The 12468-nt window shown below is 37.5% G+C and overlaps 1 protein-coding gene and 1 long non-coding RNA gene across 2 annotated transcripts in view; both read left to right on the plus strand.

The window, feature by feature from the left end:
* Nucleotides 1-12468, plus strand: part of LOC107561184 (protein phosphatase 1 regulatory subunit 12A) — a 29552-nt gene that overhangs the window by 7191 nt on the left and 9893 nt on the right. The window contains exons 2-13 of the mRNA XM_016245564.1: nt 2872-3002; nt 3257-3375; nt 6297-6453; nt 7218-7362; nt 8399-8473; nt 9813-9895; nt 10095-10288; nt 10370-10473; nt 10984-11181; nt 11760-11848; nt 11953-12138; nt 12212-12304. Coding sequence (XP_016101050.1) covers nt 2872-3002; nt 3257-3375; nt 6297-6453; nt 7218-7362; nt 8399-8473; nt 9813-9895; nt 10095-10288; nt 10370-10473; nt 10984-11181; nt 11760-11848; nt 11953-12138; nt 12212-12304 — 1574 coding nt within the window. The remainder of the gene's footprint in view (nt 1-2871; nt 3003-3256; nt 3376-6296; nt 6454-7217; nt 7363-8398; nt 8474-9812; nt 9896-10094; nt 10289-10369; nt 10474-10983; nt 11182-11759; nt 11849-11952; nt 12139-12211; nt 12305-12468) is intronic.
* On the plus strand, nt 3758-3913 carry LOC107561185 (uncharacterized). Its single transcript, XR_001605820.1, has 2 exons — nt 3758-3791; nt 3824-3913. It is a non-coding gene; the product is annotated as an uncharacterized lncRNA (long non-coding RNA).

The raw sequence follows: 12468 nt of genomic DNA on the forward strand, positions 1-12468 counted from the left end.
CCGCCCAAATGTTCACGCAAAGAAAGAAGGCGTAACTTTTCTTCTCGCTGTAGTATTTTTGTTGCCGCCATGTCTTGGATTTGGATTTCTTGGATTTCATGTCTACTTTGTTTGGCCTCTCAAAAGAGGACGGTATCCGCTTCGTCATGCCTGGAGCTGATCTGTGCTGGTCGCTGAGGAAATACATCAACTTAGTGCTGTGGATCGCCGGATCGGCTTTCACCGTGGACGAAGCCCGGGGTCGTCACATGTGGTTGCCGCTCCTTCGTCAAATCCGCCGGGCACGCCGTTCTCGACCCCGCTGCCTTTGCTCACTCTAGTCCGGCCTCAGCTCATGCTAAGCCACAGCTTTCGCTCACCCTACCTAAAACGGCTCGTTCTAACACACCCCCACATGTCTACATCACTGTGTGGGAAGATTTGCATAACGCCGCCCAAATGTTCACGCAAAGAAAGAAGGCGTAACTTTTCTTCTCGCTGTAGTATTTTTGTTGCCGCCATGTCTTGGACTTGGATTTCTTGGATTTCATGTCTACTTTGTTTGGCCTCTCAAAAGAGGACGGTATCCGCTTCGTCATGCCTGGAGCTGATCTGTGCTGGTCGCTGAGGAAATACATCAACTTAGTGCTGTGGATCGCCGGATCGGCTTTCACCGTGGACGAAGCCCGGGGTCGTCACATGTGGTTGCCGCTCCTTCGTCAAATCCGCCGGGCACGCCGTTCTCGACCCCGCTGCCTTTGCTCACTCTAGTCCGGCCTCAGCTCATGCTAAGCCACAGCTTTCGCTCACACTAGGCCGCAGTGTTTTTCGTTGTGAAAGCGAAACTACTTTGTTTGGTCTTCCAAAAGAGGGCACGACTACAAATCAGTGGTTAAGTTGTATTTACAACATTTAGGGTTGTCGCGGTGAGGGAATTTGCCTTGCGGTAATTTTGAGTGGAGTTGAGCACGATGCAATGCAGTGCGTAAAAAGACAGTATAAGTCATTATAATCTGTAATTATGTCCCCACTGGATGCAACAAATGCCTCGTTTATAATGGGTTTTCATGTTTTTGAATCATTGCTCCGGCTGGACAGGGCATCACAGTACGGTGAGGGGCGTAACATTTCCGTCACACGCTTGAGGTATTCGGCCAATCACAACGCACTGGATAGCTGGCCAATCAGAGCACACCTCGCTTTTTCAGAACGATGAGCTTTGTAAAAATCGACGCGTTTCAGAAAGGCGGGGCATAGAGGAGAAACAATAATGTACAGTATGTGGAAAATAATGTGTTTTTTAAACTTTAAACCGCATAAACACATTTCATTACACCAAATACACAAAATAATAGCAATGTCAAATGACCCCTTTAATACAGTTTGATGTTATAAAGTGGTGTTGTAGTGTTCAGTCATGCTGCCGACAAAATAGCTTGTTATTGGAAAAGCTACAGTATTTTGAAAACACAAGCTACTGTTAAAAAGTGTAGTTGAGGGAGTAATGCTGCTGCTTTTAGGACGTTACTCCTCAACCCTGATTACAGCCTGCACATGTACAGTATGTGTACACAGTAATGCATCCATCATGTAAACGCTTCGCTGACTAATTATTGTTTTGCCTGCAGCCAGTGGCAGCTGTGTCTGACTGAAACTCTCGGGACATTAAAACAGATTTCCCATGATGCAACAGTGTTGTAATGATGTCATTAGGAATGTCATGAAGATTGTCAATAGAGTTATTCAGACACAGAGCGCTCAGCTGATAAGGATTGCATTGTGTTCATTCATTTGCATGTTATGTTTAATATAAGGTCAAAGGTTAAGGGCAGTGTCTTATTTTTGAAAAATACATGTACAGACTTGATTATTAATTATTTAACATTAGGGATGTACCAAGGTTTTTAGAGTTAACAAAACCTAAAACTATATATATATATATATATATATATATATATATATATAGAAAAATTTTTTGTTAAAATAAACGATATCTGAAATCTAATAACATATTAAATCTTACACTAATGTTATTTTAACTAGTTGCCAAAAAACATTTCTCATTATCATTTAGTTTAACTTGATGCTCTAAAATAACTAAAACTAAAATAAAAATTAATTAAAAAATATATTTTTACATTTAAAAATAACTCAAAAAGTAGCAAAATCAGAATAAAATAATAAAACTTTAAATAAATAAAAATGATAATTGACAATATAGAAATAAAAACAATTAAAAATATTATTAAAAACTATAATAGTATTTCAATGATACTAAAATGCACACTGGAATGCACAATATATAAGTGACCATATCAGTTTTAGCCAATATTAGCATTCATTAAATATTGTTGTTGTTATTTTTATAATATTTTTAAAATGTTTTTAATAATGTTTCTGAATAGTGTGTCTGAGCCACTGTTGTTTTAGTGTCGTTTATATACTGTTATAGTTTTTGTTCATATTTTAATATATATTGTTTATATTTTATGTTTTTATTTTAATTTTAAAGTTTTAGTAATTTGTTAGTAATTTTTCCTTGGTAAATAGCCATAATAACATTTAAATTATATATATATATATATATATATATATATTATTTATTTATTTTCAGTTAATGTTGATTTTATTTCAAGCAATTGATTTTTATTTCTATTTTTAATGGTTTTAGTTTTAGTCAAAAATAACAACCCTGGTCCGAACAACATACATTTTTATAATTTTGATTATTAGTCATAACATACTTTTTTTTTTTTTTACATTTTTAGAAGAGAATCTGAGTGGCAAACTTTAATAACCATGGTTAGCAGTGTCATGACTATATTGGAGAATTTCTCTTTGTTATTATTGATGTCTATGTTGATTAAACACATTTTCTGGTTCTGTCCTCAGGCCTGTATTGATGAAAATGCAGATATGGTTGAGTTTCTGGTGGAGAGCGGCAGTGACGTGAACAGAGGAGACAATGAAGGCTGGAGGCCCCTCCACGCCGCGGCCTCCTGCGGCTTCATCCAGATCGCAAAGTCAGTAATGCATTTCCACAATCTAGTGAGCTGCCTACCTAGATGACATGATGCTGCCTTCTAAGATGCCTTGTACCCCAAAATCATATTTGTGTATATATGTCAAGCTAAATCAAATTAAAATGCACTGTGTTATGTGTTTTTAATTTTGTGTCAGATTCTATTGGAATCAACTGTAAGTGGAGTTGTAACTGTTTCAACTGTTTTACCGTTGCAACAATGTAATGTTTTTTTTTTCTCTCCACCCGTTGCAGGTACTTGATCGAACATGGCGCTCATGTAGGAGCGGTGAACAGCGAGGGAGAACTTCCTCTGGACGTCGCTACGGAGGACGTCATGGGGAGACTGCTTAAAGCAGAGATCAAAAAACAGGGTGAGAGATTCAAACCCTAGAAATATGGAGTGAAAGAAGGAGTTTGAGACTGCAGAAAGACTAAGAGATATCGCACCAGTGTTGGCATTAACTAAATCTAAAACTATGAAAAAAAAATAATAATAAAATACTTGAAAAACTTAAACCTAAAAAACTTGAAAATTAAAAATGATGCCTTGGCAAACAACTAGGCTTGCCGCGATAGACGGTGCTGACGGTGATACCGGAGTTAAGCTGCAACACCGGTTACGTCACTTGTCCACCGTGGCACCGACCCCCACCGTCTTTTTGATTTTTTATAGTAATAAAAATCATTTAGTTCAGTTAAAGAACAGACACTACAATTAAAAACTGAATGCGGCTGAGTGAGGTGAGACAGACAAGAAGAGTGAGGGGAGACAGACAAGAAGAGTGAGGTGAGACAGACAAGAAGAGCGAGGCGAGACAGACAAGAAGAGCGAGGCGAGACGGACAAGAAGAGCGGGGCGAGACGGACAAGAAGAGCGAGGTGAGACGGACAAGAAGAGCGGGGCGAGACGGACAAGAAGAGCGGGGCGAGACGGACAAGAAGATCGCGGATGATTTAGTTTTGAAACGAAATGCAAAAGCACCTGTTTGGCAGTATTTTGGATTTTGAAAAGCCTGTTTATGCCGTGCCTCCAAGCTTTCTTATTCCTTTTGCTAATAAACGTTCTACGTTTCTTATTTATTTGGTTATATATTATAAATGTTTACTTAGCCTATTTCCAGGTTTGTATACCTATTTAAACTTTGTGTAAGTTATTTGTTATTTTATATTAGGCATAGCCTGCCTTATAGCATGGTGTATTTAAAAAACAAAATGGTGTTAATAAAAGTTCTATGTTTTATATATAGGCTAAAGTGAGTTTGACGTTGTATTTTGTTGTTGCATTCAAGCAATTGACGCCGAACTGCCGCTAATTCGAAAGTGAAAGTAAAATGCGCACGGCGCCTTTAAGCTATTTGAAAGCGAGGAAAAGTGGGAACGCCCCGCCCCCGCGGTGATACCGGTATTACCGGTGTTGTCACTCGTCGATTAACCGGTGGGAAAATGTCCTCACCGTCACAACCCTACAAACAACTAAAATAAATGTTAAATTTGAAGTCCTAAAATTACAGAAGCTAAAACTGAGAAAGAATAAAAAACTAAAGCTATATAGAAATATAGAAAAAAAAATAAACTAATAAAAATGACAAAAGCACAAAATTTAAATATTATATTAAAATATTAAAATAAATGTTTCTTCAAAATATTAATAATAATTACTATAATAGTATATAAATAATACTGAAAAATATCACTGGTTTGCACGTATGATCAGTGCTAAAGATAAGCCTAAATGTTTCCTGAATGTTTTGTGCTTCATTCACTGAAGCTGCTTACAGATACATGTGATCACATCGCATTTTCTGTGTAAAATTAATTTATCCTGGTGCATCGGACACAACAGTAAAGGACCGCCTACTCACCTGTCAATCATTCATGCTAAACTTTACCGACTGCATAATTGTGTTTATATTAAAATCATTTTCTGATCAAAAAAGTACTTAAGACCTATTTTTGTGCAAAATATAATTTCTTATTTCTTGATTTCTGATATTGAACTGTGACATTTCTTTGCGAGATTCTCATTTGAACAAATAAAGGTTGACATTATCTGTCTTAAACACACAATCTGTCTGATCGTGACCTGCTGCGTTTGATCCCATTAAAACCTTAATCGACGCACAAACGCTCACAGAAGCTCACTGTACATGTGTGTGTGTTTATAGGATGTTTGGTTTTAATAGGAACAGCATGTGAATTTCCCACATCAAAAACTTCATTAAAAACACTGGAGCTGCGCAAGGTTTTTATAAACTTCCTCCTGCAGCTTGTTAGCAGTGATCGGTTTTGTGAATGTGGGTGGGTCTTTGTGTCCTGAAAGGAATAGTTCACACAAAAGTTTGTTGAAAATGTACTCATCTGCAGGCCATCCAAGATATAGGTGAGTTTGTTTGTTTGTTCATCACAGCAGATTTGGAGAAATGTAGCAATATATCACTTGCTCATCAAATGGATCTTCTGCAGTGAATGGGTGCCGTCAGAATGAGAGTCCAAACAGCTGATAAAAACATCACAATAATCCACAAGTAATCCACACCACTCCAGTCCATCAGTTAATGTCTTGAGGAGTGAAAAGCTGCGTGTTTGTAAGAAAAAATCCATCATTAAGGTGTTTTAACGTCGAACTGTTGTTAAAATGCGAGTCCTCTATCCATAATATTGCTTTCTGCAGTGAAAAAGTAATCTCATCTGAATCAGGAGAGAAATCTGCACAGATCAAGCACCGTTTACAAGCCGAAACGGTCCAAAACGGCTCTAAACAAATATGTGGGTGGATTTTGATGTGAGAGACAACAGAAGATGGACATTTTCACTGGAGTAAGCGTAATTATGGATTAGGGACTCGTATTTTAGCCAGAAGTGACAGTTTTAAAGTTAAAAAACATCTTAATAATGGATTTGTTTCTTACAAACATGCAGTTTTTCACTTCTCCAGATGTTAACTGATGGACTGGAGTGCTGTGGATTATTGTGATGTTTTTATCAGCTGTTTGGACTCTCATTCTGACGGCACCCATTCACTGCAGAGCATCCATTGCTGAGCAAGTGAAGCAATGCTACATTTCTCAAATCTATATCGTGGATGGCCTGAGGGTGAGTACTTTTTCAGCAAATGTTCATTTTTGGGTGAACTATAACTTTAAGTCCTTAAGAACAAACTGATCTTGAACCAACAAAAACTCATGGTTCCTCAAATGACCTGTAATGTATTAATATGTTATGAAATCTAAAAAAAATGGAATGTGCTGCCTGAGAAAGCATTATAATAGCTTTTTTTTAAATGAATTTTCAGGTATTGATGTGGATCAGGCCAGGAGAGAGGAAGAGAGAGTGATGCTCCAGGATGCGATGGCTGTGTTGGCAGGAAGTGGCTCTCTGGCCCCTCATCCGAACACTCAGGCCACAGCGCTGCATGTCACTGCTGCTAAAGGATACATTGAGGTCTTAAAGTAAGTGCAAGACACTTCATACTAAACACTAAATGACTAAAAAGCCGATTTTGGATTTAATGAATATTTTGATATAACACGTTATAGACCTAGGGATTTGCTTCGCCCTCTCCAAAGTTTGTTGAAACTTTGATACTTTCCATACTTCAAAAGTTGTGAGATTTTTAAATGTTTTCAAAAGCAGTCTCTTCTGCTCACCAAGGCTGCATCTATTTGATCAACAATAAAGTAAAACCTGTAATATTGTGAAATATTGTTACAATTTAAAATAACTGTTTTCTATCTGAATATATTGTAAAATGTAATTTATTCCTGTGATGCAAAGCTGAATTTTCAGCATCATTACTCCAGTCTTCAGTGTCACACGATCCTTCAGAAATCATTCTAATATGCTGATTCTTCTTATTATCAATGTTAAAGACAGTTGTGTTGCTTTATATTTTTTTGTGAAAACTGTGAGACATTTTTATAGGATTCTTTGAATAGAAAGTTAAAAAGAACAGCATTTATTTGTAACAGAAATCTTTTGTAACATTATAAATGTTTTTAAGTTGTTTTGGCCAGTCATACAACTAGCCAATCATAAAGACTCTGTGAATCAATTTGTTTGTGTTTGGGATTGTGGGTATTTTGTGTCATTGAAGTTGTGAAACGTCTGAAATCAGGCTTTTTGTTCAATGGTTCAGAATCATCATGCATCTGTTTTTTTTTCCCCTAGCTGTCCTTTCAAACCATTCGAGTCTTTGTGTTTCTCTGCTCATCAGGGTGCTGTTGAAGTGTGGGATAGATGTGGACAGTCGAGACAGTGATGGCTGGACGGCTTTTCACGCTGCGGCTCACTGGGGACAGGAAGAGGCCTGCATTCTGCTGGCTGAACACATGTGTGACATGAGCACCATCAATAACGTGGTACGGGGGTCTATTATCACCCTAAAGGTTTTTTTTTTATGATAATGACAGGCTTGAATGTAAGTTTATGGTGGCTAATACATGGCTGCTTAAGGGATAGTTCACCCAAAAATATATAAGTATATTACTTTCTTCATTCAGACATATACAATCAGAGTTATATTAAAAATGTCCTGGGTCTTCCAACCTTTATAATGGCAGTGAATGGCTGTTGAGATTTTGATGCCCAAAAAAGTGCATCCATCCATCATATTAAGTACTCCACATGGATCCGAGGGGTTAATAAAGGCCTTCTGAAGCGAATCAATGCATTTGTGTAAGAAAAATATCCATATTTAAAACTTTATGAACCATAATCTCTAGCTACCGCTAACTGTCGTACACATGTACACGAGAGAGTGGCGTTCCAGCGGATGGTGTAGCATAAGAGGAGAGAGCAAAACAAAACACCGGTCAAAAATTAGAAGTACAAAACGAGGATTTGTAAAGAAAAATTTCGGAGGATTTCGATAAAAGCCAAGAGGAGACTGGTTTTCTTTTGCTGTAAACAAAACTAGCGAGACTAGCATATTCTCAGCAGAGCTTACACTACGCCTACATCGTACACTGGACTCTCTTGTGAACGCGCGTATGACAGTTAGCAGAAACTAGAGATTATGGTTTATAAAGTTTAAAATATGGATTTTTTCTTACACAAACGCATCGCTTCGCTTCAGAAGACCTTTATTAACCCCTTGGATCCGTGTGGAGCACTTTTTATGATGGATGGATGCACTTTTTTGGGCTTCAAAATCTCAACAGCCATTCACTGCCATTATAAAACTTGGAAGAGCCTGGGCATTTTTAATATAACTCTGATTGAATTCATCTGAAAGAAGAAAGCCTTGGATGGCTTGAGGGTGAGTAAATCATGGGGTAATTTACATTTTTGGGTGAACTATCCCTTTACGAAATAAGTAAATAAATGGCTAAAAATATAAAGTGTTGTAAGTGACCAATCACAATCAAGTATTCGTTGTGTATTTTCATATCATAGGGCCAAACTCCACTCGACGTAGCCGATGAGAACATCGTCGATAACTTGGAAGAACTGCAGAAGAAGCAGAACGCTGTAAGTTTTGCATGTGTTTATATGTCCGCTATCTTATCACGTCTTTGGATTATGTTCAAAGAACGCTTTCACCCCGAGCAAATGAGCAGAAATCTTTGTTCATCTGAAAGAAGAAAGCCTTGGATGGCTTGAGGGTGAGTAAATCATGGGGTAATTTACATTTTTGGGTGAACTATCCCTTTACGGAATAAGTAAATAAATGGCTATAAATATAAAGTGTTGTAAGTGACCAATCACAATCAAGTATTCATCGTGTATTTTCATATCATAGGGCCAAACTCCACTCGACGTAGCCGATGAGAACATCGTCGATAACTTGGAAGAACTGCAGAAGAAGCAGAACGCTGTAAGTTTTGCATGTGTTTATATGTCCGCTATCTTATCACGTCTTTGGATTATGTTCAAAGGACGCTTTCACCCCGAGCAAATGAGCAGAAATCTTTGCCACGTGAACGTCCAAAAAACAGCAGCGTCTATGTGCTGTACGGAGCCGACATAATCAAACACACCATGACAGAACTGTGTGTTCAGTATGAGGATATTTCAAGGAAGTGTGTGCAGTTAAGGATGAATGCATCAGTGGGGTTTTAAAAGTAATTTCCCAGAGTACAACACGCTGGACCTTGTTTGTAATGTCAGCTTATCTGTATTAATACCCCTATTAATGCGCAAGCATGTCCTACTTTATTGCTAGTTGCTTTATTCAACAGGTGAGCAGTTTTAAAGAATTTAATCCAACAAGGTCACAACTAAATAAATGAATACATATATGTATATGTGTATGTATATGTATATGTGTGTGTATATATATATATATATATATATATATATATATAGTATAATTGTTATAAATAGATTTTGAATATATAAATACATAAAAGCAAATATGTTTCATTTTCTTCATGCAGAATATATATATATATTTTTTTATAGAATATACATATTCTTGACAGCTATGGCTTATTTATAGTAAAATAAAATTATTAGCGATAACCATCATCGAATTGATGAATTCAATTATGAAGTTAAAAATGACAAACTATCAAATAAATAAAATACTGAAAAATAAAAACAAATACTGTAATAAATATAGAATTATTTTTATTGTTATTATTAAAATATTTTTAATATATAAATGTAAAAATGCAAATATGCTTAATTTGCTTCATGCCGAATATAATTTCTTTTGATTTTGTGGGGATATATGACTTGGACATATTCCTGACTATTTCTAACAGATGTACCCTTAATTATGCTCAAATAAAAAGGTGAGGGATAGTTATGATTGAATTGATGATGAATTAATAAGAGCTGTTGTTGATGTTTGTAACTCCTAAAGATGCGTTTAGAGAAACAGAAGATCCAGACACCCGTCATTGAGACCAGCCCACCTGTTTCCATGGCACCAGCTCGCCCTCGCAGGTAACATCCAATCACGTGTCTGCATAGAAACACATCACTTCCTGTGTGACAAAACCCAGAATGATTCACCAAGTCAACACTCTGAATCACTGAATCAGAGAAAAATGGATTCATTATTGAATATTGCCCCGAGTATGTATTACATCACATGACATATTCTCAGCTCTCACTGATTGGCTGATTTTCATGTCACCTGCAGGACGTCCATCTCTCGTATGAGCAGTAAAGAGAAGATCACCCTGCATGAGCGAGAGAAACATGCTCCGCCCACACTCCAGACTCCGCCCACAGAAGAAGACGAAGACGAGTCAACGCGCACAGCAGGCCAATCCAAACCCTCCAGCAGCTCCAGTTCAGAGGAAGAGAGCGAATCAGAGAGTGACGCCGAGTCAGGTGATCAAACCTCGCCCATTTTTATTCTGGAAATCAAAAATCACATTAGCTAACTGATGATTTTTGTCTGTATCTTTCCAGAAAAAGCAAAAACTCGAGAAATGATCAACAACTTGAACAACAAACGCAATGCAGCGCCCGCCGCGAGTTCTGTGACCAGCACTGCCCTTAACCAGGTTAAAAAGGTGACCAGAGAACTACTAATGCATTAAACTTGCTCAAAGCATTGCATTTTCTGAAAATTTGATGTCATTTAGAGTTTGAAAGTCCAAAACAATTTGACAATTTTCTGGCTTTCCATATGGACTTATTGATGATGATTTTCTGAATCCAGCCACAAGATATTAGTGCTAATATATACTAAAATAGTCACAAATCAATTGATATGGCCACTAACAGCCAGATCAGCAGCCAAAAATTATAATTTGAGTGGCTGATGATAATAAAATTCAGTAATAAAACCCAATCATTGCTTTTAATTATTCTTGAATTTTGGTGTGAAAGAAATATATTGTTGATTGATATATATTATATATATATATATATATGTATGTATAACATATTGCTCAAAAACAGAACCATCATAACCATCTAGCCCTTATATACATATTAATGTGTAAATATGTAATATATAAAATATTTGAATGTGTTTGTAACTGTATAGTATAATATAATAGTGTGTGGTCTGCTTGTAGGCTGAACCCGTCCGGACCCCGGTGACAGAGGCTCCAGGTTCCTGGAGAACGTCTTTGCGTAAAGCAGGCAGTTCTGTGACGTTGGGCTCTGCTGGGGCCTCTGATCCAGCCAGCGAGGCCCTCAAGGACCCCGAGACTACACTGGGAATGACACGCTCTGCATCCAGTCCCAGACTGAGCTCTGAGTCTGACAGTAAGGTAACAGACACAGATACTGTATGTTCTGTATGGGTGGGTGGTATTCATTTGATCAAAAGTGTCAGTAAAGACATATATAATGTTACAAAAGATTTCTATTTTAAATATATGCTGTTTTCTTTAACTTTCCATTCATCAAAGAATCCTGAAAAAAATGTATCATGGTTTCCACAAAAATATTAAGCAACCCAACTGCTTTCAACATTGATAATAATAAGAAATATTAGAAAGACTGAAGTAATGGCTGCTGAAAATTCAGCTTTGCATCACAGGAATATATTACTTTTTTAAATATATTCACTATTTTAAATTGTAATAATATTTTACAATATTACTGTTTGTACTGTATTTTTGATTAAAAGAGACTTTTTTCTCACCCCTTTTCAAAAACATTTTAAAATCTTATATATATATTTATTTCAATTATATAAATAATTTATAAATTATAAAAAATAACAAATTGTTTAAAAACTGTACCATCATAACCAGCCCTTATACATATTAATGTATATGTTATTGTTATGTTGTGTTGTGTTATATGTTATGTTATGTCAAATTATGTCATTTCCTCTGTTCAGGAGCCCAGGTTGGCCCGTGTTCAGCCCACTCCGTCCAGACGCCTGTTCAGCATCTCCGACACCAGCACCAACCCTGAACACTCCAGCAGGTGAGAGACAGAAAATACAAAGAGTATTTCCTGTTCTGAGAGTTTTCCAAGCTCATCCATACTCCTGTGTGTGTGTGTGTGTGTGTGTGTGTGTGTGTGTGTAGCTTGTTGAGCCGGAGCTCTTCTTACACGCGCCGATTGAACAGCCAGACCGGCGGTGAAGTGTCCGCTCAGAACCCCTCGTTACCTCGCAGCTCATCTTATGGAAGGAAACTTGACGACCCTTCAGTGACCTCTGTAACCACGGCAACCTCTGGACTGAGTCGCCTCCATAATCTGGTGGCTCAGAGGTGCGTGTGTCTCTGATCGCGTGACTTGACCGCATCTTTTTTGCATTCGTACGATCTGGTGTCTCTCTCACAGGTCGGCTCAGGAAGAGGCCGAAAAGAAGCCCGTCTCGAATTCTGTAACCACGACAACCACATTAGGCGAGCCAGAGACCAAACAGAGACGCAAGTGAGTGTGTGATGATTTCCAGTGCTAATAAACCTCTCTCCTGCTGGAAAAAAAACACGTCATACTAACCAGAAGAACTTTCTTAAAACACTGTGAATGATTAATATATGCACTCTGTGTGTGTGTGTGTGTGTGTGTGTGTGTGTGTGTGTGTGTGTATGTGT

Source organism: Sinocyclocheilus grahami, unplaced genomic scaffold (assembly GCF_001515645.1).
Source record: "Sinocyclocheilus grahami isolate Dianchi unplaced genomic scaffold, SAMN03320097.WGS_v1.1 scaffold759.1, whole genome shotgun sequence".
Taxonomy (NCBI): Eukaryota; Metazoa; Chordata; class Actinopteri; order Cypriniformes; family Cyprinidae; genus Sinocyclocheilus; species Sinocyclocheilus grahami.